Source organism: Talpa occidentalis, unplaced genomic scaffold, assembly GCF_014898055.3.
Source record: "Talpa occidentalis isolate TD23 unplaced genomic scaffold, MPIMG_talOcc4v2.1 talOcc4.17, whole genome shotgun sequence".
Lineage (NCBI taxonomy): Eukaryota > Metazoa > Chordata > Mammalia > Eulipotyphla > Talpidae > Talpa > Talpa occidentalis.
The window spans coordinates 58,736,163-58,761,308 of NW_023601754.1; the positions used below are offsets into that span (position 1 = coordinate 58,736,163).

Consider the following 25,146-nt stretch of genomic DNA (forward strand, 5'->3'; position numbering starts at 1 on the left):
TGCAGCGATTTGGTTCCCCTTCCAACAGGAGATATTGGGCAATATCTGGCGACATTTGTGGTTGTCACATCTGGGACGGGACTGTGGCTGGCATCTGGTGAGTGGAGGCCAGGGATCCTGTTAAAAGTCTTACAGTGCCCCCTCTACCATGAAGAATCAGCCAGTCCAAAACACCATGAGTGTTGCTTTTGAGAAACTCTGTGTTAAATCATGATCAGCATGTATTATTGTTACATCTGTCCTTCTCCTCCCAGTTGGGTTGGCAGAGTCCAGACTCTAGAATCAGCTGAGTATGAAACAGAAGGTCAAGGCAGGATGGGTCCAAGCCAAGAGAAGAGAGAAATATCATGTTCAGGTATTACTGAAGCCAAAAGAAAATAAAAGAACGAGAGGGTAGGTAAAGGAAGGTGGGGTGTGGGGTCAGTATTGGGAGAGTAGATGTAGGTGTAGAGAGAAGACAGTAAATAAGGCACTTTGGCCCCACTGCTCTGTAGGAGTCCGTACCAAGCACTTTCTTTGCAACTTCTCCGAGTTCATTTAAAGTTATAATAATGCAGAAAGATGTCCTCTATACTCTCATCGAAATGACCATGCCTGGTGGAAAGGTGGGGACGGTTGAGATAGAAAGACTTTAGTTGTCAATTAAAAAGCAACCACTTGCCTATGAAGACACTGATAAGAGACATGCAGTAGGTGAGGACAGATAAAACCTGCCTGTGCCAGGGGGGCTTCCTTAATTAAAATTAACAAGTGGTCTTGATAGTGGGTTTTTGAAAAGGCACCAGATTCAAGACAATTTGAGAGGGCTGTGGACTTCATGGCCACAGTCCTAAGCCTTCTCCAAGGTTTGGGGAGAAGCACCCAAGACTCTCACCCTGAGATTGGCAACTCCCCTCCCTGCAGGTGGATGGCCACCAGGAGCTCTCTGGATCAGGTTCCACCACTCTGGGTGCCAGTCCCCCTACTTTGCAACCTTCCATTCTTGCAGCCAATTAAAGTATATGCTTCTATTATTATAACGTTGATACCCCCTCCGAATAAATTCACATTGTGGTTGTACGCATTTGACTTGAGTCAAAGGTAAAACCTTCCCATTTTATGGAAATTAGCACTCTGGAGTTCCTGGATCTGATAAAACAAAAGGAAAAAAGACAAGAGAGGAGAGCCTCCCTGGTGGCACAAGGGGTTAAGCCCCGCACTAGGAAGCAATCCGCAGCCTCTGCAGCACAAGCTCGATCGATCCCCGGCCAGGGAGCAACCCACATGGTGCAGCAGACCTCTCCTGCCTCACCTGCCGCTCCCCTCAGCAGTGTATTTCAGTCAGTCTGCCTGTTCTGTTCCCCACTCTGTCTCTGGTGAATCTTCTCACCCCCCTGCATCTCTGTCCTGCACCCCAGCCCTTGTATGCATAAATAAATCTTTAAAAAAAAAAAAAGACTGGAGAGGAAATCTCTGCTTGGGTTGATGGATTCAATTGGCTTGATGGCAAATTCCACCCAAGCAAACATGGTCGTGGCTGTCCCTTTTTTGTCAAAGCCCCGGAGGAGAGCTGGACCACATGACTTCACTGGATGTTTGGATGTGATGAGGTGCAGGGCGTGATGGGAAAACACCATGGGCATTCTGGGGAAGGAGAAGGGACCAGGAGCCCAGGAGAGAGAGATGGAGGGTCTTCCGTCTCTTGTCCATCGTTTTCCTGGTCAGTCTTTTTCCTCTCTTAGATTCATCTCTAGAAATTAAGACAAGGGGATGGCATTCAGTAAATTGTGCCATTCTGAACTAAGTCAGCCTTTTATTTATTTTTTTTTAAATAATAAATTTTATTTTTATATTCCCCCATACAATTGCAAACGTCCCATTCTGACCCCAATCCTTCCCCTCCCGCCCCCCACCCCCCAAAAAGTGTCTCTGGTTCATAGTTTTTTGTTGATTTTGATTTTCCACTCATAGCAGGAATCTAGAAAACTTAAATAAGGGACCCGGAAAATGAATATAAGAAAGTGAAAATCAAAGTCAGCCTTTTAGATGGTATTTTTCAAGTCCTTTCCTCTCCAGAAGAGTTAACACATGGAGTCAAGTGTGAGGGCACCAGGATGGTCAGGGCTATCTCCTGGGCGCCTGCTGGCATTGCCCCAAGGAAAGGAGGAAGCTTGTGGAATGGAGTTGTTCAGCTGCCCTGACTGGCTCTGGCTCTGGCACTCTTGCCTGGCTCATCAGAAGCGGCATCCCAAGAATGCCCACCTGGGGTCTTGGTGGGGCACAGGAATCCACCATTTCACAAAAGTGCCCCAAGTAAGAATTTGTTAAATCCTCTCAGGTCTGGCTGAAACTTCCCTGTCTATGCTCCAGTTTCATGCTTCCACGAATGCCAAGAAGCTGTGTTCAGCCTGCTCAGAGCCTCGGGAATGGAAATAAAGAAAATATTCGCACATAACCAAAAAAGACTTGTTCCATGTTATACTATTGCTGGTGTCAGGTCTATATTTTTGAACATGCCTTGAAAACAGGACAGTTGTGATCACTGTTATGATTACTGTGGTTCACTGTATATTACTGAATATTCTCTCTCCCTATTATTGCTACTCTCAATATTACTGTGAGTAGAGACATTATTGAATGTTCCTTGGAAGCACTATAGGCCTTTTATAAATGCTCTCGCATAACGAACCTCCAGTGTTGACCCGGTTCCCTATTTCACAGATTAGAAAAGCAAAGCTCGGAGAACGGACTCACATAATAACAAGGAGCTAATAAGTTTGAGGGTGGCAGTTCACACATACATTTCAGTGACTCCATCGTCTTCCAATCACTAGTTGGTTTAGTTGTGATTTTTCTGAAGATGTTAGGAGTTTAGAAAAAAAGGAAGTGCAGGCATATTTCACAAATCAACAGTCTGTTAAGTATCACATCCTGTACAGCCACAAACACTGAGCTAAGGAGGAGCTCATGACTTTCAGAAGATGAAAACAAGTAGCAAATTCTGACGGGACTGTATGAGAACCTAGAATTAAAATCTCCTGGGAGTTTCTGAGCGCTCAGCTGGAACCAACAGGCAGCTCCATCCAAGGCCACAGGTAAGCTCTGCTGAGAGATTTTCTTCAACTCACTTTCTCCCCTCTGAGGGGATGTTCGATTTGAAGTTCCTTGAGAGAAGTTAGGAGACACCGGTGTTTTGGAAATGAAGTATGCACAGGAAAGGAGTCTTGGGCATTGCCTGTGTTTGCTGTTCGCTGACTGCATGACCTAACCGCGTCCCTGGCCATGCCATGGGATTAACAGGAGCCCAGCTCTTACCTCTTCTGCTGGTCTCAGGCCCTGTACCAATTGGGCATCATGGGCTGGGCATGGTGCAGGGAGAGGGGATCCAAGCTGACTGGCCGTTCATGCCACCGGCAACCTGTCCTTAAGATTGTCACAAGGAGGACCCAGATCTTGAACCTATTGTAGACCACCAAGTCCTGCTCTTACCTCTGCATGCATCTCTGATACGCTGCTGTTTCCAGGAGGGAGAAGGAAGAAGTTGCACAGGTTAGTGGTTGTGTAGACTCAGTGATAGCTGGGGTCCAACCCTGGCTCTATGGCCCCCCAGTTATGCGAACGTGCCTGAGTAATAATGATCCCTGCAGATACTTCCTCACCATCAACTCTGTGCCATGCTGCTGTGCAAAGTGTGTATTATTTCCATTCATCATAAACTTTATGACTTTTAGTTTCCCTCTTTTAGGATTTTACTAGCTAATTTAACTAACTAAACATATAAGGATGAAAGATGTGATAAGATAAAATCTAGTAAAATGTGGTCAAATATCTAAGATTAACCCTGATAAATGGTATTACAGCAAGAAATGAGCAGAGCTCAATAGTCTGAACAGTAGCAGGTCTGAATAGGAAAAGGTTGACAAAGAGCAGTTAACATCGCATGCAAAAATTCATCAAGCATCTGGCAACTGAGTTGTTGTAGGTAGGACTAGGAGAAAAAGATTTAGACACATTCCAAGCTTTGTGTGACCATTTGTCTCTGAACACTGAGGCCCCTCAAGACTTGTGGTGCTGCCTCTGGTGTGCTTCTAACAGATAATGAATGAACTGTGCCAAACACTACGGAAAAATTCTCGGGAAACCAAAGTTTTATCGTATTCACAGCTCCATATGACCGTCCTTACCTAACGGACAGAAAATGGACAGCTCTTGGTTTTTAGCTTGGGGATCTTGACCCGGAATCTCTGTACTTTTGAAAAGCTGAATTAATTTTCTCTTCCAGCATTGGCAACACCACCATGATCTCACAACCCATGGCCAATGAGAACTTTGTCATTCTCACACCCAGTGGCCTCAAGATCCTTCAAACAGAGAAACCCAAGGCCACCAGCCACAGTCAAGACAATGTGGCGAAACACCGAAAGGCAGACTTCAAGGTTCTGGGGGTAAGCCCACATCAGGATGTGTCAGAGGGGGGTGTGGGACACATGGACAAGACTGTGTGTCTTGGGAGCCGCTGTGAGTGTGGAGATAGAGGCTCATGTTTACTCAGAGGGACTCCAGGTTGGTCCTAAGGCCAATGGAAGCCACGTGGGTGGTCATTTGAAGCTTGCTCAGAACTTTGCCACAGAAGAAGGTATTAAAAGTGCTTTTCTCCCAATTCAGAATATGAGTAATTGAGTTTTGTTTTTTCCTTATTTTTGCAATACAGTACTTCTCTACATTTTCTTTTTTTTTTAAACCACTTTATGGAGGTATAATTGGCATTCAAAAAAGCTCTACATCTATATCTTTTTTTTACAAAAGTAATAATAGTAAATAATTGTGTACTTTGCATACATTTTTCCTATGTGTTCACCAATTGCATGCTGAATAATAAGTTTTTGAAGGGAAATTTTCCTTTCCTGGGAATTACAGGAAAAAAATACATTTTTCTGCTCCTCTTTTCTCTTGAGAACAGAGGCGATGTTTACCTTTTAATGGCCTCTCTTCTTCTGATGTATGATTTATTAAAGAAGATACTGAATTATGGGAGGGTGGGAGGAAGGACATTTCCAGGACTGAGAGAAAAATGTCAAACTCTGCTTTATCGAATTTTCTCTGCCCTTGTATGACCTGAGATGAGACCATCTGTCTGACCAGGTTTCAGAATGTGGTAGGACTCTTCTCAAACATACAATCACATGAATTATTCAGGTGACATATGGTTTAGAAAATTGTGTTCATAGAGCTTTGAATGTCCGACATGGATGTCAAGAAGGGGAGGTTGGTCTAGTAAGACAGAAGTTCGGGCTCCTCCACTATTGGGACATGGGCTGAAAAGGCCCAGGAACTTGCCAGGGGGCCACGCTCCACATTGCGTTCTGTGGATTCTGGGCCGTTCGGAGAGTTTCCACACTGCCAGTGCTCAAAAGATGTCCCTTGCTCCGTGAAAGGTAAGAGGAGAATTAGTAGCAATGGGTTAGGTGAGCCAAGGAAGAGTCTAGCACTCGTCATGTGCTGGGAGCCACGAGTCATGGGCAGACAAGGGCCCCAGAGGTGGCAATACCTGAAGGTGAGTGCTCACTCCATCATCACGGATCCTAATTTATTCCTCCAAAATACCTTCTCAGAGTTCTCACTGCAGAACTCCTGCAGTGAGATAAAGGAAAAGGTGGGCTTTCCAGGATTCTCCCTGAAATCCGGCAGGAGGTGAAAATGCATGAGCAGCCTAGGAAAGGTGAGAGGTCCCGCCTCTACAGTTGCCAATTTTCTCCCTTCTTTTTCCAATAGACTATCCAGATCCTGTGTGGGGCGATGGTATTGTGTTTGGGAATCACTTTGAGATCTGCTTCCTTCTCTCCATATTTTACCAAAGTGTTTTCCTCCCTGTTGACGGCAGCCTACCCGTCCATTGGAGGCCTGTGTGTGAGTAAGATGCTTAGGCGCACAGATGGGCGGGGCGGGAGGAAGATGCCGAGAACAGCTCCTCACCTGTCACCTGGCTACCTTTCTGCCTGCCAGGAGCAAGGGCTCATGGTAGAACTTGTTCTCCTGTCTGTGGTCCAGGGAAGAACTAATTGTGGTGGGAGGGTAGAACTTGCCTGGTTGTTTTTTGTTTTTTTTTTTCTTTTTACAACAAGAATCTCTTTTTATTTTTAAATTTTTAATTTGTATTGACCTTTTTAGTGTTTTGATAATATAAGGACTCCCCCGACCCCCAGATGTAGTCACCATATCATTCCCTCCGCCAAAGCACCCAGCGTGCTCCACCTTAGTCCACTGTGTCCTTCCAGATGCTTCAGACCTGACTCAGCTTGCAAGGGCTGGTTTTAATGTTTGTCTTTGTCTGACCCTTTGTTTGGTTTCTCTCTGTTTCTCCTGTTAAGTGACACCATCTGGTATTTATCTTTCTCCTCTGGCTTATTTCACTGAGTGCCATCCATTTTAGCTCCTTCCATGTTGTTGCAAATGGTATGAGCTATCTTTTTTGGTTGCTGAGTAGTATTTCTTTACTGACTCAATCATTTCTTTTGAAGATCACCTTACTCTTCACCTCTTCCTCTCGAGCTATGATAAGGCTGATGATTTCTCTCCAGGTTTAGGCAAAAATCCAAGAAGTAGATGCAGTTGGGAAGGTGTTTTCTACAACATACATGAGCATCAGTGGATGAGAACACACACAGAGAAACCCACGTGTGCTGGTGGGAGCTGTGGAGGAGGGAGAACTTTCATCACTGAGCACTTTGCAAGTGCTTTTTGCTACATGTAACAGCACCTAGGACATGCTGAGCACATGTCTCAGCTTTAGTGATGGCCTGGAAATGCCTCTAAAACAGCTTCCAGGGTGAGACACAGAGGACTTCAAGGGTCCTTTTCTCAGAGAACAGCTTTCTGTCCCATTGATGTGGAGGAGTCTTTCTCACAATAAACATTCTCATCCACAGATTTCCCACCAGCTTTCCACAAGTCAGCTGCTGTCAGCTGCTTCTCCTGCCTTGTTGCTTTCTCTGATCCATCCTGAACCCCACCTTTTCCTTTATCTGATCCATTTTTCTTTTTTTATTCATCAAAGTCAACATTTCATTTGAATTTTACAAGCTTTTCCCAAAAATCATTTTTCTGTCCCATCAAAGATACTGCATCACATTTAATCACAAAGCTTCTTAGGATCTTCTTGGCTTTCTCGGGTCACCCTAAATTTTGGTTTGGCTGATAGTGTCCTCAATTTTATACAAGGTAGAACATGCCAGAAAGAAAGTATCATTATCGCCCACTGGTATGAGGGTCTAAGCTATCAACATGATGTGGCACTGATGGAGTCAGCTTTGATCAGGTGACCCACACGCATTGGCCAGGGTGCATCATGAGAAAGTGTTTTTCTCCATTCTCTTTTCCACACTCTCCTCTTTGCAAGCAAGTCACTAAGGATAGCCCAGACTTAGAGGCATCTGTCCTATATTAAAAACCCAGCATTTATTGAGTCAGACCTAAATCACTTAACATTGGGTCCTGTGGAGCTGTAATTTTTCTTCTTGTTTCATTCCATTGCCCGCTACCAAAGGATTTCTTACTGAGCTCTCCCAAATCTATCAGATAATTAAAACTCTAGAGAGTAGAAATAATTTCTTGAACTTTCCAAACGCTACTTAGAGGATTTTCTGCCAGCCACACTCAGCCTTTCTCTGTTCTCGATTATCATTCTACCTGGGAGCCACCAACTTGAAATGCATGTCTCTTGTCTTCCTATATCTGTGAACTCCCCCCATGCTTTTTGCTTTTCTGTTCCATTGCATTGATGCTTTTCTCTGGATAAAGTCTAACCCCAACACTTTATTCTGCAATTTTAAAAAAAAATCCTTTTTTCCTGCTTTGGAAGGTCCTCATTTGTCTTTTGGGATAGAGCTTACTCATATCTTGCCTTTTTAAATGCTTTTCTGGGTGCTGTTGGGGCAAAAGGGACCTAGATATTTTAGTTGGGTCTTGTCTTACTGGCCATTGGCTGCTTCCTCAGGCTTTCCTCGTGGGAGTTCTCCCTCAGCACCACACTAACAGCATTGTAGCTGTTTCTGTTCATATAATCCAGCCTGACCATTTTCTCTCTTTTCCGAGTAGTTCATCGTCGCCGGATCTTTATCAGTCATCACAGAGAAAAAATCATCGAAAATCTTGGTGAGTATGAGAAACATCCCATAAAGTAATGGATTGAAATGACACATAGGGAGGGGGTTTTAAGGTCAATCTCCTCACTTGGCCGGGTTGAAAACTAAGTTTCAGAGAGTTTGGCAGAGTTGGGAGTTGAGCCTGGCTCACCCGCCTTTCTCACCAGCGCACATCTCTTGACCACTGTACCCTAAATCACACTGCACTCAGGCTATGGTGTTATGGCCTAGATCAGTATCCAGGTCTACTCCCGAAAAAGTCTGTCTCTTTATGCCCTTTGGGTGGTAAGCAGCCCTCAAATTTTGGTCTTCAATGATGAAAAGCTGTAGGGTTATAAAGGGGCCTATTTGCTGTGGATTCACTGCTTCAGCCCATCTGTCAAAATCCTTGAGAAACCCAGTAAAAATGTGGTTTATGTGAGGAATGGTCTCTCACTTTTTACCTAGCTGATCTGAAAACTAACACTTTGTTGGATTTGAACATGAACTCCTGACTCCTAAAAGATGTCATTCACCATTTGTATTGGCTAAGAAAACAACTTCACTTGCCTTTATCAGGGAAAACCAGAGTGGAGGTGACAGGGAGAGAAAAGCAGGATTCCAGAGAGAAGCTTTTCTAACTTGCAAAATATCACTAAAACGTCACTGGATCCTATATCCCTCAAGTAGTTTGAGGTTAGGGTTTGTGTGTGAGAATGCCATATAATGCTCAGAGAGACAGTTTGGAAACTTTGGCCACAAAAATCTTCCGAAGGCAGCAAGAAGTTAGAAAGAATGCCCAGGACAACACCACTTCATTAGAATTTAGAGGTGATTATTTCAACCCTGACCCCAAACTACTAGATCAGTGCTGTCCACTACACCTTACCTGTGAAAAAGGTAAAAAGTGACTGTGCTGTCTAACAGGATGGCACGCATAGCTACTGATAACTTGAAATGTGGTTACTGCCATTGAGGAATTGAATTTTTTTTAAATTTAAGTTAACTTTAAATATGAGTAACCCATATGGTTAGTGACAACCATATTGAATGGGACAGTACAAGATAATGTTCCTGGGTTTTTTTGGAGGGAAGCCGAGGGTGCTATTAGCCTAGAGAAGAATAATCCTTGAGCATCAAGCTCAAATATACAGGATCGGGTTTCAGGGTAGACACAGCTCACCAGAGTCCCCCGCCCCATGGTGACTGCTACTATGGTCACATGTTGGACCAGCCTTTATTGAGGCTGGAGAGTATTTTTCAAGAACAAACCTCAGTTACTCCCAGGAACCCATACTTGGGCATCATGACAGCTGCTGGCTATAGGAGGCCTATGAACAAGTGCTCTAAGTCTTTTTTTGGAAAATTGGAGTTTGGAGGAAAAAGTGCCCCAAAGCTCTCACTGCTGAGTCCCTAAAAAAGCATCCATGATGAGATGAAGTGCCATTCTGATTTTGGCTGTTGGATGTGACCTGGGCTGTACCTAGCTATAACAACAGCTTCTGGAATGTTCTTAGCTCAGTTCCCCCTTCAGTGCATTGGAATAAAAAAGAAACCATTTCTGAGACTGCTGCACCTCCCCCTGTAGTGACCTTTAGGGCTAATGGCTTTCGCCACCGTCCCACGCTTCTCTCAACCCTGAGACGGCCTCATCGTCTACTGCTGTGCTGGTCCGTGGCATGAGACCATTTTATGTATTCTCCTCACTTCATACAAGTAGAAACGAGACCCAGAGTGGGAAATTAAGCTGAAAAGCTGAATATCCAAGAATGCCGCAAGAGCCATAGGCAAAGCCACAGTTTCCTGACTTCCAGTCCAGCCACTTCCTTCCACATGACACCCTCCTTGGGCTTAAGTCTAGAACTCCCGCACGTCATCCATATCTGGTCCTGGATACAGCCTCCATCAGATGCTGGTCCAGCTTCCAGGCCGCGCGGGTCTGGGAACCATGTTCACCCTCATCTTAGCAGCATGCGTGTGCTTCTAAGGGAGAACTCATCTAAGGAGGAGGGATTTGCCTCACCTGCTCCTCTGTGGGGCAGATGCTTCTGTGAGGAGCTTCTGAGTAAGTTAGAAGAAAGACAACACCTGGCTTCAGTCACATCCTTTGGGGATGTGGCAGGCGCAGCGTGAGGGAGCCCCATCTCATCCAGAGTGAAGAGCTCAGGAGAGAAGACTTACCTTCCAGCTCCAGGGATGTTGCCAGGTGCTGGAACCTAGCCACAGAGTTCTAGGTCTGTCCATCTTAGACCTCCTGAAAGAGACACATAAGAATATGATTTTTTGCAAGGCTCTGGCCAAGAGATATCTGTTGCCATCTGGAGTGACCTCTGCTCAATATTTTCTTCCAGGTGTGGTGCTGTGTGGGTGCAAACATTCTGAGCTCACTCTCGGCGCTCGTGGGTTTGAGTCTTCTCTCTGTCAACCTGTCTGACTTGAGCCATCCCTTGAGGGGGTGTGAATTGGCCACAGACGATAGAGCACACGAAGATCATCATTTGTATTACGAGTCCAGCGTGTTTGACAACACAGACTGCTCGATGGGCCAAACCTTGCTGACTGTAAGTGTTTGTAGATGGATGTCCCAGTCTTACCAGGTTTCTGGATGCTTTCGCTTTTGTTATCTCTCCTTTTGAAAACCTAATTCTTGCCGGCTTGGGCATCTGAGAGAAGACCAGGATTGTGTCAACTAGAACATGACTGAGGTAAAGGGGCAAGGCTTGGGGGTGGAATGGAAGAGAAAATATCAACCAAGGCTGATTACGTAAAACTAGACCTTACGGTGGAAAGAGTTGTTTAGTAATCAAATTGATTCTATCGTTAGAGGTATAAAATATGAATTTATCCAACCAAAAAACTATGTGTATGTGGAGTAGTGAATTAAGAATGGCTTTGTATTCTTAATCTTTCCATAGGAATCTTTTTTATTACTGTATTATTATTATTATAAAATTTTATTATTATATTTTTATTATTTTAAAAATAACTAGATTAAATTATTTATTATGTTATTTTGTTATAAAATTAATTCATAAATTCATTTCATTTTTACTCCCCTAGTCAGGGGAGTCGGCTCACACATCCTCCATATACGTCATGACCCCACACCCACCACCATGACACCCATTCCCCTTGACCGTGAACAGTGGGCCCCTTGGCCCATTTGTTCCCAGCCTTACCCTCTAGCAACCTCAAGATTGAATTTTAAAGAGAACTTGCACAACCAAAACTTGATTGATCCTCATAAATCTCTGAAAAGGAAATATGACTATGCATATTTGATAAATGAGGAAACAAGCTAGATAAGTAAGACTAGGCTAGGCTCCCACAGTTGCTGAGCAACAATGGTGAGGCTGGAATGAAAGCTGTTCTTTCTGGATCCTGCCCCTCCCTGAATCAACAATGTAATCTGATTTAGCCATGTGCCCCAGAGGCAAGGAACACTTGCATCAAGTGACATAGTTGATTTCCTTATTGCTAATTTCTCCTCTTCCTCTCAAGGAAATAAATGAGCAAAGAAATTGAATTGAGTGAATCACTAGGCTTGGAAGGAATGATGTTCTCTTCCTGACAGTGTCTTTATTTCATTTTCTGATGGTTGAAGTGGCCTCGTCTCTACAGTCACCCCCCCAGTAAGTCCTGACGGCTTAGGTTGACTCAGGCATCACTAACCTCAAATTTCCTGCATTTCAGGGGGTTCTGTCGATGACCCTGATTTGCACTGTGCTGGAGTTATTCCTGGCTGTGCTCACTGCTGTGATTTGGTGGAAACAGCATCGCTCCAATTTCCCTGGGGTGAGTGTGTGCCCTTCAGTTCCCAAGCTGTGTTGAACTATATAAGCAAGAGAGGCAGAAAGGACAGTCAGTCATGGGTCATCACACTTATAGGAGGTGGGCTGATGGGAATAGAAGACAGATGAAAAAAACAGAAGTCAACTGAAAATCTGGTCAGTTGAAGACTCACTGGATGTGAAAATAGTTGAGTCTGGGAGTCAACAGTTCACTCTTCCCCTAGCGTAAATGCAGAAACCTGGAAAGTTAAGTGAATGGTTTGCCCAGTTCTTCTACGAAGAAACAAACAACAAAAACAGATTTGCACACATACCTGGGTTCAGTAAATGTGAAAATTCTGATCTTCCCTTCCAATGTTCTTAACAATGCTCTTTCCCCTTAAAAGATACAAAAACTATTGTTGAGTCTAATTCCATGGGACACCACTCTATACCACCATGAACTCATGGCATCAGTGAATGGAATTAAAAAGCTTTGATTGAGCCAAAATTTTATTGTAGATGATGGAATGGATACAAGACTGATGAGTAGCAATGATATAAAGAATTTAATGGCATATTTTGATTATCTTGGAAGAGTTAAGAGTTCTGTGTACAACATTTAGCAGGAATGACATCAAGATAAATGCATATACTGAACTTGTGTGAGCCAAGTTGGAAGAACTAACTTACTCTGTTTCTTCTAGAGTGTCATTTTCCTGCCTAACAGTTACCAGACTTTATCCGTTACATCTCAAAAAGGAGCAAGGGACAGCACATATGAGGAACTCTTGACTTAAGAAAAAAAGGAAAAATATTCATCAGAAATTTGGTCTTATATGAAAAACAACCAGAGAAACCCAACCCGAGAAAGTTTGAGTTCACTTAAATGTAGGCTTTTATGTAATGAACATTAAAATTTTATTTGTTTTCTTGTGTTTGAATATATGTGTTCAATGGGGCTGGGGTGGAGCTAGGGCTCTCATAATTCACCAGATATTGATTTTCACAAACATACAGAACTAGACTGGTCAGATAGATATTTCTCAGAAGACTAGAAATAATGGCGATTCCATGGATAATGGTGAAAAAGAGGCCACCCTTTCTTGTAACCCTTAATTGCCAACAGGAGTCAACTGATTTGTTGTGGTGTTTCTTTCATGGAAGGCACTACTCTTTCATCCATATATTTTACTCATTAGTACATGCAGACAAGTCACCTAAAATTACGTTTCATCTACATTTCCTGGTTTCTGTGTTATTTTGTGATCTTAAAGAAAGAAATTGGTCATTTTTGCATAAACAGTGATAACTATAAATTAACTTAAACAATAACTTCGCTACCTCTGTTTAGGAAACAAAATACTGAGGAGGCTTAGATCACCATCTGCTCAGTGATCAGGGTCAGGTCTAAGCTAAGACAACACCTAAGTATGTACCCTTGGTTTACACTGGTAAGTGTGTGTGTGTGTGTGTGTGTGTGTCTGTGTGTGTGTGTAACACCCATGAACATGGGTCAAAATCAAAACATACTAGTATGTAATCTTATAGTCAAGAAGAAGTGACACTTCTATCACAAGAGGGGAAGTTAAGGATGGGTGAGAAACATTTCCTTCGATGACCAAATCCCATAGTTCCTTCTCAAATAAGGTCAGTGGGTGAATCCATGGTATGTTGAAGTTGTTTCTCTACATGAATAAAGAGCCATATACTAAAGAAGGAGGCATCTATTTAATACTTTTTCATATATATTAGATTGTTATTAGTGCAGTAACATTGGTTTACAAAACTGTATCTGTTTTATACCTCTTCAAATGTATGTTACCCCACCACACCTACCACCAAAGTACCTCAGTCCACTGGAATCCTTGCTCCCTTTGCTCCCCACGCCCCAACATTTCCTCTGGCAGCCTCAGTTCTGCCGTCAGATTTCAAGGCTTAGTTTTGGTGTGGTTTTGTCTGACTCTTTGTTTCTTTATATTCTGCATGGTGAAATTATCTGGCATTTGCCTTTCTCCTTCTGACTTATTTTGCTTCACATAGTCTGCTCCACTTCTGTCCATGTTGTCACAAATGACAACATTTCATTTTTTATAGCTGACTTAGTATTCTTTTAGTCTGACACTTCTTCCTTTTTCACAGCCTACATTTCCCTGTCTGAGATTCCCTTTCAAGCAAATATTGCAAAGGGCACCATTTTACAGTCTGGACATTTCCCTCCCACATAGATTAGAATCTTCCCTTTGAAAGCCCAATCATAAGCAGACTCACTCACCCCAAAATTTATTCTCACCTCACCCTAGAATAGATAGTATTGATCTAATTTTCTACACATCAGCCACCAATAGCCCAGCACAGAACTCCTTCTAGAAGGTGAGACTGGAAAATGAGCTCTTCCTACTTATGCATTGTTCTAGAGTCCTACCCAGCGGGAGCCAAGTGCCCCCTCTGTCCTCTAAATCATTTCGGCTAAGCATTTAATCTGATCTGGAGAGCGATGTCACAGAGCTGCCTTCGGTTCTGTGTGGCGGGTCATCCCACCCAGGCTGCCAGTTGTAATGAACGAGCCAGAACTTTCAAAAGATGGTCATCAGTTTTTACTAAGAAGTTAAGGACAAACAACATAAGCCTGGCTTTCGACCTTGATTGCTCTCACCTGGGGATTTCTTTCCTTTAGTAAAATATTAAGACTTCATCCGAAATCTTAGTGACATGGGAACAAGTGATTCTGACTTATACCAAGTGCCAAACAACAGCCAGGAATAAGTTTTAAGTTCCACAAATGAACATTTTCTTAAGAAACATCAGAAAAATAAATCACTTGTCACTATAATAATTGAGTATGTTAGTCATTTATAGTTTATCCATTCATACCAACTCTGGCATCGATGTGGGTAAACTGGACATTTCCACACACTGCTAGTGGGCATGTAAGGTGGAGCCATAACTTTGGAAACCATTTGGCAGTTTCTTAAATGTTAAACATCTTACATATGATGCAGTCTTTCCACTACAACTGACCTAGGAGAAATTAAAGCTTGTGTCCACATGAGGACTTGTACGGAATGTTCATCATAACTTAATTTGTCATAGTCTAAAGCTGCATACACTCCAAAAGCCCATTAATAAACTGAGGTACATCCAGACCATGGAATCCTACCCTGTGCATGAAAAACATGGATGACCATGAAAATAAATTTGCTGAGTGAAAGTCAACATTTAAAAGCACAAACTTTACAATTCAATATATATAAATCCAGAAAATGCAAAGGAATATATATGAAAAAAAAAAAAAAAAGAACAGTGATCCTCTTGGGTGGAGAAACACCATAAAAGGGCACACAGAGTCTTTATGAACAGTGGGTTTGTTTACTGCATTGGATGTGGGGATGGTAAATATATATGTCAACACATGAAAATGATGTGTGGATAGACCTTTTAAAAAATTTTATTAAAGTACTTTTGCTAGTATTCTGTAAATAAAGGATCTCCCCTGCCCCCCGCCCACACACACACCCAGGAGCAGTCACCATAGGTCACCCACCACCAAAGCACCCATAGTCCACCACCACAGCCCACTGTGCTCTCTCCCCATCCTTTTGCACCTCTCCCCCTGCCCCGCCCCCCCCCCCCCACTTTGGGTGCCTCAGTCCTATGATTAGTTTTCAAGAATTAGTTTTTAAGTTTGACTTTACTCACCTTTATTTTGTTTTCTCTATATCCTGCATATAAGTGACACCATCCAGTAATTGTCTCTGTCCTTCTGACTTATTCCACTTAGAATAATTCCCTCCACTTCCTTCCCAATTTTTTTTTTAATCCATTCATCAGTTAATGGCCATTTGGGTTGTTTTCCCCTTGTGGCTATTAGGAATAATGATGCTCTAAACATTTATGTGCAAGTTGAAAAAGACCATAAAAATAATAAAATTTTAAATTTATATTTATTACATATTACTTATATCTCACTAAGTTTTTTAAAAAGTCAATTGACTAAGAAATATACCTACAAAGGCACAGTACAGTTTATAAACTATGGGTAAGGAAAATATAAGAAAAAAGCTAAAAGTCTGAGAGGAAAAGGAATTCAGTTTGCGATTTTGACATTTTCACATTATACTAATACATGAATGATTTCACAATATTTCGAGATAGTCTTATTAAAACTTTTTTAACCATTTACAAGTTACTTTGTAACTTCTCCTTGTGGCCTAAGAATCTTCTGTATTCGTTCCTGTTTTTCTCCATTTTAAGATTTTCTCTTTGTGCTTACTTTTGAATAATTCCTACTGACCCGTCTTCCAGTTCTGTCATCCTGTCATCTGTGCTTAACAGGATATTAAAATCATTATTACTAATAACTAATACAAAAAACATTATTACTAAGCATGTAAGAGATTGCATGGATATCCAGGATCAAGATCAGAAAAATCAGACTTCACTTAAGGATTAGTCATCACAAATATTTTATGTCATAAAGTGCCAAGTTATGAAGAATTTATAACAATCATTAATATGTATTCTTAAGCCAGAGCTTCAAAATATATATTAAAAGTAACAGAAATATCCACAATTATAACTGATAATTTTAACAGCTCTCTTTCAGCATCACTATGTAACACATCTGCTCAACACAAGCAACTTTAAAACTCTCTGCAAAAATGCTGCAGAGTACATTTTTAAAAAACATATGTATCATTCACCAAAGCAGACTATTTCTTGTCTTCAAATTAGTTCCAATAAATTTTAAATCTTTGAAATCATACTTCTTATGTTCTTTCATCGTAAGAATGAAATATAACTCAACCCCCAAGAGTCAGTGAATTTCAATTGTTCCAAAAGCTTTAAAACTAAACAAATAAACCACATAGATATACACATTTGAAAAAAGGATTTCTTCCAGAATGTAAAAACCCATCAATTCAAGTAGCAACAGTAGAAAGTCCACAGAAGACTTTCGAATTCCTTTGCTAATTACAGACATATTATGTACTTTGTAACTTCTCCTTGTGGCCTAAGAATCTTCTGTATTCGTTCCTGTTTTTCTCCATTTTAAGATTTTCTCTTTGTGCTTACTTTTGAATAATTCCTACTGACCCGTCTTCCAGTTCTGTCATCCTGTCATCTGTGCTTAACAGGATATTAAAATCACTTGGCAATTTCTTTATTGGTGTTATGGTGTTTGATTTTTTAAATTGGTTCTAATTATCTAAAATAATACTCCATATTTTCTCTATTTTTTTTTGTACATAGTCATCATAGCTATTTAAAGTCATTGCCTATTAATATCTGCCTTACCTGTGGGTCTATAGCTTTGTTCTCTTTGACTCTTTACCCTGAAATAAGTGATTTGGGAGGGGATGCATATTATGAATGGATTGAGAGTCAAGGCATTTTATATACAAAGTATATGGAACATTTGACACTCCACAGAGTGAAGGAGACACGTGTAGATAACTTCAAATGCTTAAGACATGTGTAGATAACTTCAAATGCTTAATCGGCTCTCAGCACATGTTTGCAGAATGGGATTTCCTGTTAAGGTACCAATAGTATAGATATCGTATACATCTCTAGCTCTTATGAACTTCTAAAAGAAGGGGCGAAGGAAAAAAATAACACCAAATTACCCAAGTTTAACTCAACTCTCAAGCAACCGCTCTTTGGTTTATCTTATTTGCTCGGTTATAAGTACTCAGTAAATGAACACTTAATATATGCTAACTTCCCCGAAGATAGTCAGAGAATACAAGAAAAATAAGAAATACAAGAAATACAAGAAAAATACAAGAAATACAAGAAAAATCTACAAATGTGGGGGTGGGGAGGAGGTTTAGTTGAACAGAAACAACAAAAGCAATATATTATCTTGAGTAGAATAAATCATAATGTAAATGTGGCAGACTGTAAAAAGAACAGAAAAATTTTCAGTTGCTCCTTAAACAATATCTTGGTTGCCTGGACCCTTTGCTATGAATGAAAATGTTCTAGGCTCTTAATTCTTAAGACTCAGTAGGAGAGAGTTTATCCCCTCTGTCTTCCAACTCGCTATAAATTGGAGAATATACGTTTAATTCTTCATAAAGACGATCTTCTGGAATCTGAGGAGGGAAAAAATATTTAATATCAATCACCCTAAATTTTCCACCACTAGAAGTTGTTCACGAGGTGTGTCTCATCTCCGTTTGTCTTTCTGAATCTCCCACACTCTCCCATGACACACAATCACTCCCACCATCTCCAACAAACCAAGCCAGATTTGCTGTCTAATGGCCTAAAAGAAATTATGTCAGTCAATGACAAGTTGGCGAGACTATACTATGCCTCAGCCTTACTGTCTGCTATCTTTTTTTATCTTTGGAGGAAAGGGATCCAAAAAGGCAACCAGACTCGCAAGGACAGATGGAGAGAGCATGTTTTATCTGTAAGATTCAAGTGTATGTGCATTTAAGTATTAGTAATTTTTTTTCCTACATCAAAAGTGTAACAAATGGGTTAGGTAAGTGGAAATGCAGTTGGCAGTCATGAATTAGGAGGAAAGGAAATTGAGGTTTCAGAGCAAGGTGAAGTGAGAGTCAAGAAAAAAAAAGAAGAGGGAACAAGCACAATATAAGGAACAATTCTGGGGCAGAAAATGAGCACCATACCATGATGGCTATTTTCATCACATGCTACCTGCGTATTCAACTCTCTTGTGCAACAAACTTTGAAGCATTTGCATTTTCTAAAACTACGAAGATCCCATTTTCCTAACCCTCAATCACAAGGATATACTACGGAATTTGTGCTACTTCTGAAAAGAAAAATGTCACTTAAAATATGAGATTTGGAAACCAAAATCCTGAAACCAGGAGAAATACTTTTCTGAAAGCATTTTTCTAGGTCATATTTTGAAGCTATAAAACTCAAATTCTTTAGCTTGTAGCTTGTAGGGTTTAGCATGAAACTTCTACCTACCTTATTTCTTTCGAGTAGTTCTCCAACTCCGTAGATTGTTAGCAACACAGCACTGCAAAACCCCAGAATGGTGAGAAACAGGATTATGGCCACAATTTCCTGTTGAACAACCACCAATGACAATCAAAAAGGCCAGTAATGTCACATGATCAGTCTCCCCAAAGTACAGTCTCTTAGAGTGGCCCTATTATTATCCCCCCCCACCCCCAGCAATTAGTCTTTATAAAGTCACACACACAGGAGGACCAGGGGATGGTAACTCAAGGCAGATGACCTTGCAGAATTCAGCTGCACAGAGGGGTGCAGAGGGCGGCAGCCAGCATCTCTGCACATGAACTTACAGTGTATTATATTACATAGAGAGCTGGCAAAAAAGGACTGTGTTCATGGGAAAGGAAAAGAGGTTTCCTTACTTTGGGAAGCACCTAGAATCTTGGCTTCCTGCCAAGAATACATACAGTGGAAAAAGAAGCCAAGAAGCAGGTGTATTCTCTCTTGCATTCATCGATAAAAGCAATGCTCCGCTTCAGGTTGATGATCAGCATGATGATTCCCGCTCCGGCAGCTAAGCTGCTGACAGTGTTTGCTCCCAGGCTTCCTTGCAACTGTAGTAAAAAGCAACATTTATTTATACCCAATCTTTGAGAAGGACCTCTCTTTTTAAAAATTTTTGTGTTTGTTTTAATTTTTAATTAATTATTTTCTCACGTCATTGTTTATTTTTGGACATTTGATTCCCCCCCCCCCAGATGGTATATATGTACCATGGAATACTACTCAGTCATCAAAAAGATAAACTCATGCCATTTGCAGTAACATGGTCGGAGGTGGGAGGAATTATGCTAAGCAAAATAAGCCAGAAAGAGAAAGATAAATACTGGTTGGTTTCACTTATATGAGAAATATAGGGAAACCAAACACAGGGTCACACAAAGGCAAACATCAAAACCAACCCTTGAAAGCTGGCCATAGATCTGAAGCATCCAGAGGGGAAGAGAGAAGGAAAAGGTGAGAAAGGAGGTGAAGGGAGAGAGAGAAGACACAATGGACTAGGGTGGAGCGCTGTGGGTGTTTTGGTGGTGGGAGAGCAATGGTGACTACAGCTGAGGGGGGAACAGCTTATACTGTCAAAAGACTGACAAGGATGTAAACAATGGAACATCAATAAATAACAATTGGGGAAAAAAATCAACAACATTTAGACCTGGCCCTGCACCTGCTAGGGCATCCAATAAACCATCTGCCATTCAGGATTGGACGCATCCAGAAAAGTCTGCATTGATTCAAAACATAGGAAATCTTGACAACATAGTCATTGCTCAGTAAGCATCTACAACTTTCCTGCTAGGACTGTATTCAGGAAAACAGTCTCCTCAAAGTCTCCTCAAATATTGTCCTTAATTGGAAACAAATCATTTATTTGAGCATATAACTATACCTACAGGGGCAACTATGCTATGGGGATAATTTTTTTTTATTCTATATATTTTTTACATCATTTTTCCTTTTTTGCACAATGCATGCATCTTGGTTATAGTCCCCATACAATTCCCACCCCCCTTGTTTTTCTCCTACTCCCTTGCCTCCCCACCCCCGTAGTGTGTCTCTGGTTTATAGTTGCTTGCTGATTTTGATTTTTACTTTATTATAATTAGTCTTTTTCCTGGTCCCTTATTTAGATTTTCTCAATTCCTGCTATGAGTGAGAACATCTGGTATTTTTCTTTTTCTTTCTGGCTTATTTCACTGAGCATGATCCCTTCCAGCTCCATCCATGTTGCTGCAAATTGCATGTGTTTATCTTTTTTGATTACTGAGTAATATTCCATGGTGTATATGGACCACATCTTCTTGATCCAGTCATCTATTTTGGGGGATTTGGGTTGTTTCCATAGCTTAGCTATTGTAAATAGTGCTGCTATAAATGTAGGAGTGCAGGTGCCCTTTGGAATTAATGTTTCTGCATCCTTTGGGTATATACCTAGGAGTGGGATTGCTGGATCATATGGAAACTCCTAGTTTTTAAAATTAGACAATTGACATTTTAATGATTCCATTTTTGATGATTATATCCAACACAAAAGAGTGGAACAAAAAGTCATTCACCCATAATACAGGAGATAATAACATCTCCCTTAAGACTCCTAAAATTACAGTTTTCTTACCTTCTCAAGGATGGACAATGACAGAATTGCAACTCACCAGATACGTTTCGTTTCTTTTCTTTTCAGACACAATTGACAAAATTCCAGAAATAGCAAACTGCCCAAAAGGAATGGGGAAAAGCACAATGAGTCTGCTCCTCTCTGTCCCTTTCACATCCTCCAAACATCAGATAAAGTTGTGGGGACTCTGTAGAGTCCCCATTCATGCCCCGGCGCTCACTATCTCCATATTCTTATTTCCTACAGGTGCTTCTAGAAATTAAAAGTGCCTGTAAGTCACGTGAGGATCTTGTTAAAATGCAGATTGTTACTCAGCAGCTCTGGGATGAGGCTTAAGGGCCTTTGTTTCTGCCCAAGAACTCCCAGATGATGTGGACTTTGACTGTCCCTGGGTCACTTTTAGGGTAACAAGGACCTGGTGCCTGGCCCTGTTGTGACATTATTCTCATCCTGCTGTAACTAGCCCTATGATGGTGTTCTGTGTTAGAGTGCCAACTCCTCCGGGCAAGACAAATGTCTATGGTGGGTGTATCTCCAGAGTCCTGCAAGTATCAGATGACACAGATTAGCCATGAAAATGTCATGGTGATTTACTGAAAATGTAAATCAGTAGCACAAATTCAAGATAATTTCAAAGATTTGGGTTGTGTCATGGTTGAGAGATGCCTCCTAAGCTAAGTGTTTGGAGTGAAAAGACAGAGTGAAAAATGGCAGAAGTTCCAGAAAGTTCCTGAACACGTGACCTGAGTCCTAAGAATTTATTGGATACCAAGACAATGTGATATTTTTAGAGTTAAAATATATCCTTGGGAATCAAGTGTTGATACAAAAATCAACATGGGTTAATTGAAAGTAACTGCTGAGTGAAGGAAATAAGATGGTAGAGAGAGCATGTGGGGCATCTCCATTTAATAAAACCCAAGAAAATGCAAACTAGTCTATCTAGACAGAAAGCATGTCAGTGATTGTTTCGAGATGAGAAGAGAGGAGTAAACAGAGGGAGGGATTACCAAGAGGCACAGGAAACTTTTGAAGATGATGGGTATGCTCGTGATAGGGAATTGGTAATGTTTTTGTAAGTGTATATATATGTCAAAATTCATCAATCTGCACACCTTAAATGTGTGAATTTTATTGTATGTCAATTATGCACGAATAAAGTGTTATATCTGTGATCTCACTCAGTTTCTGAACAGTATAACAACGATTAGAAGAATACAATGAGAAAGCGCCTAAAGGAGCTTCTAGGGCATAGAAGAATTTAGTCAAATACCTTGTTTTCCTCTCCTCAGCAATCACTTTTCTCTCCCTACACTAGGATAAATTTATTGATGAGTAGTGTTAAGAGAATTTTTCTGGAATTGAATTCTGAAAGTTGAGATTTAATCTTTACTAGCTAAATATCTTTTGGGCAATTCACTTAATGTTTATTCATCTCTGATGTCTCACTTGATAAAAACATACTGGCATGTTTAACCCCAAGTGCTTTGTAAACATTACTTATATATCATTTAAATATAAATTTAAATATTGAAAATAAGTAGCAATTGGTTTGGTTAGAGTCAGCCCAGTTAAGAGAAAAGCTAAAGCTATGCGCAGTGTCAGATCAGAGACAGTTGTAGGCATATACTCACAAATACTGCTCCCCAGAATGGGTAGCCTGCTTTAAATGAAGAAAAAATGTCTTCCTTAAATTCTGAAATATTGAGCCCAGAGCAGATAAATGTTCCAAAATAAAGGCATACCAAGCCAATCAGAATTTGTGTTACCTGTAGAAAAATGCATACATTTTGTAGAATAACAAGAGATGTTCCCAAGAGTATGTCAATTTCCTTTTAATTGAAGCCAAATGTGAGAAATCACTTTGGTGTCTTAGGCGGGATTCAACTGTGATATCTCCTGTATCCCCTGGCCATGCTAAGAATTGATACAGGCGTGACCTAAGGCAGGGATGGTCTGTATTTTTCATGTTTTGTTTTGTTTTACATCGTCGTGAAGACAGTCGTAATTGCCCTTTCCATTAAGTAAATGAAGATAAAGATTATAAATCCTTCACAGTGAGATGCTACATTAATCCACCCACTGACAGGAGTTGGCAGATACTATTTGCCGTCCCATCCGAGTCCTCATTGGGAAATGCTTCTGTATCCAACGGGACCCACTTTTTCACTCCTCTTGACTCCAAGTGGGGAAACTGTGTTGACAATAGTGAGAAGACTCTTTTTTAGAGTCAGTTCTTACTATAGTTGAGGTTGGAGGAGGCTCACTTACCCCCAGGAATTCCATCTCCTGCTGCAAAAATGTCAGCCATGTGTGGCGTGGTGGCGAGGCAGGCATCTCCTGGGTGGTTTCATCATGAAAAGATGAGTCTGGACGTTCAGTTCCAGGCACGCTGAAGTTGAAACAGAAATTCATGAGAAAATTCTCTAACTCCCTGTGCAAAGTTCTCAACTGACACAAGGGATTTTTGATTTGTTTTTTCAAAGCAATTCTACAATTGAAATTTTTGTTGTAATGAATAAGGAACTCTGAGACTCAGAGGTCCAAGTTAGTGACCAAGATCACTTTCATCGGTGATTAGATGGAAAAAATGGAGGCAAAACCATGCCAGGATTTATTCTTAATCCAGGGCCAGGCTTATTACCAGATTCTTTCCCATCAATCTGTGTTGATAAGAAAAAATAAAAACAAACACATACATACACCTATGCATCAGTCAGTCTTTTTAACGTCAAAGTGTAGCTGAATCTATTTTGTCAGTGACACAGCCGATTTCAGGCGCACACAGGAATTACTTTCAAGGACTGACTGACTGATTCCTGTTTTCATCCAAGGAGGAAGCTAACTGGAAGTGTTGTCCTTCTAAAGGTTTGGGACATCCTTTCTTTTTTTTTTTAAAGATTTATTTATTTGTGCAAGCACTGGGTACAGTCAGAAGTGTGGGACGGTGAGAGAATTCACCAGAGCCAGAGCGGGGAACAAAACAGGCAGGCTGACAAAATACATTGCTGAGGGGAGCAGCAGGCGAGGCAGGAAAGGTCTGTCTCTCCTGTTGTGCCATGTGGGACCCTCGCCGGCAGCCAAGGATCGAACCGGTGCTGCAGAAGCTACGGGCAGCTTCGCAGCCCAGCGCTCAACCACTGTGCCACCAGGGGAGGCCCAGGTTTGGGACATTCTTAGTGTGTAGCAATGATATTCAGTCCAATATTCATTCTTAAAGTTCTGTATTTTATGTCTTCTAAAGCCTTTAAAAGGAAAGTCTTCCCATGTATTCATCTTTGGTATTAAAAGAAAATTCAATTATGTGCCTCTATCAGTCTATACATTTCCCCTCAACACAGGGGCAGGATGGAACAGCTTGATCTTAACCAAAGTCCTTTTGGAGAGTGTATATCTTAACACACATCAGACACACAGGCAAGGGAGTCCATATTGATAGTACAAACTCCCCAGCATCACACCCAGACTGAGGCTCTTTTGTTGGAAAAGTTACTCCCGGTTCACAAGCTGAGTTAAAAACCTTCCTCCCCATCAACCCAGGAGAGTGATGGGGCAAGGAAAGCAAACAGCTTCTTTATAGTCAGGGAGATTATTACATCAGGTGCGGCCACACGTAGGTCCATGAGTTGGCGTCTGCGATTGTCTCCCCATCACTCAGTGACCAGAAATGGAAAAAAGAATGGTCTGGACCTACCTGGGAGACCACTTCGGGTCTGGGAGAGCGAGATCTTCTCTGCTCCTACTTTCTGTGTCCATTTTTTCAACTAAGTGATCTCGCCCGTGGTAAAGAATACTGCTTATCAACACCCGGGGTCAGTTCCTCTCACGGTGCCCTCCCGCTGGGCGGGTAGGATGGGCTGGCTCACCCACGATGTAGATAATTATCTTTACACGGAAAGCATTTGCCTGCCAGATAATTTTTCAAAATGATTAAGATAAACAGGGTTTCTTGTTCGGTTTTTGCTCTTGTTGTTATAATGAAGAGCAGAACTGAATTGGCTACCGAACAGGAACTGGACAGAAATAAGGAAATTTGAGGCCCCTCAAGATTTCTCCCTGGGACCAGCCAGATTTGCAGAACTGAAAAATGAGATTGTTTGGCGGAGTCTAAGAAGGTGAGAAATAACTGCAGAACAGAATAAGATGTTCTCTTCTG

At 41.3% G+C, this 25,146-nt stretch overlaps 2 protein-coding genes across 2 annotated transcripts; one reads left to right on the forward strand and one right to left on the reverse strand.

Annotated features, from left to right (window-relative positions):
• Window positions 1-2,781: 2,781 nt before the first annotated feature.
• Window positions 2,782-12,793, forward strand: MS4A6A (membrane spanning 4-domains A6A). Its single transcript, XM_037517847.2, has 7 exons — window positions 2,782-3,074; window positions 4,262-4,424; window positions 5,752-5,886; window positions 8,074-8,130; window positions 10,451-10,660; window positions 11,793-11,894; window positions 12,577-12,793. Exons 2-7 carry the CDS (start codon window positions 4,278-4,280, stop codon window positions 12,667-12,669), a joined length of 744 nt encoding a protein of 247 aa, XP_037373744.1. The 5' UTR covers window positions 2,782-3,074; window positions 4,262-4,277; the 3' UTR covers window positions 12,670-12,793.
• Window positions 12,794-15,837: 3,044 nt separating this feature from the next.
• On the reverse strand, window positions 15,838-24,776 carry MS4A2 (membrane spanning 4-domains A2). The gene is made up of 7 exons (XM_037518290.2): window positions 24,685-24,776; window positions 23,262-23,382; window positions 22,625-22,759; window positions 21,028-21,087; window positions 19,285-19,431; window positions 18,827-18,925; window positions 15,838-17,970 (listed from the first exon to the last, which is right to left on the reverse strand). Exons 1-7 carry the CDS (start codon window positions 24,744-24,746, stop codon window positions 17,872-17,874), a joined length of 723 nt encoding a protein of 240 aa, XP_037374187.1. The 5' UTR covers window positions 24,747-24,776; the 3' UTR covers window positions 15,838-17,871.
• Window positions 24,777-25,146: the final 370 nt, after the last annotated feature.

Coding starts and splice junctions, on each gene's coding strand:
- MS4A6A (XM_037517847.2), top strand. CDS start 4,278: ATGATCTCACAACCCATGGCCAATGAGAACTTTGTCATTCTCACACCC. Junction 5,887..8,073: donor CGTCCATTGGAGGCCTGTGT/GTGAGTAAGATG, acceptor TTTTCCGAGTAG/TTCATCGTCGCCGGATCTTT. Junction 11,895..12,576: donor ATCGCTCCAATTTCCCTGGG/GTGAGTGTGTGC, acceptor TGTTTCTTCTAG/AGTGTCATTTTCCTGCCTAA.
- MS4A2 (XM_037518290.2), bottom strand. CDS start 24,746: ATGGACACAGAAAGTAGGAGCAGAGAAGATCTCGCTCTCCCAGACCCG. Junction 22,760..23,261: donor AGGAGATGGAATTCCTGGGG/GTAAGTGAGCCT, acceptor ATTTTTCTACAG/GTAACACAAATTCTGATTGG. Junction 21,088..22,624: donor CATTCTGGGGAGCAGTATTT/GTGAGTATATGC, acceptor CCTTTTGGGCAG/TTTGCTATTTCTGGAATTTT.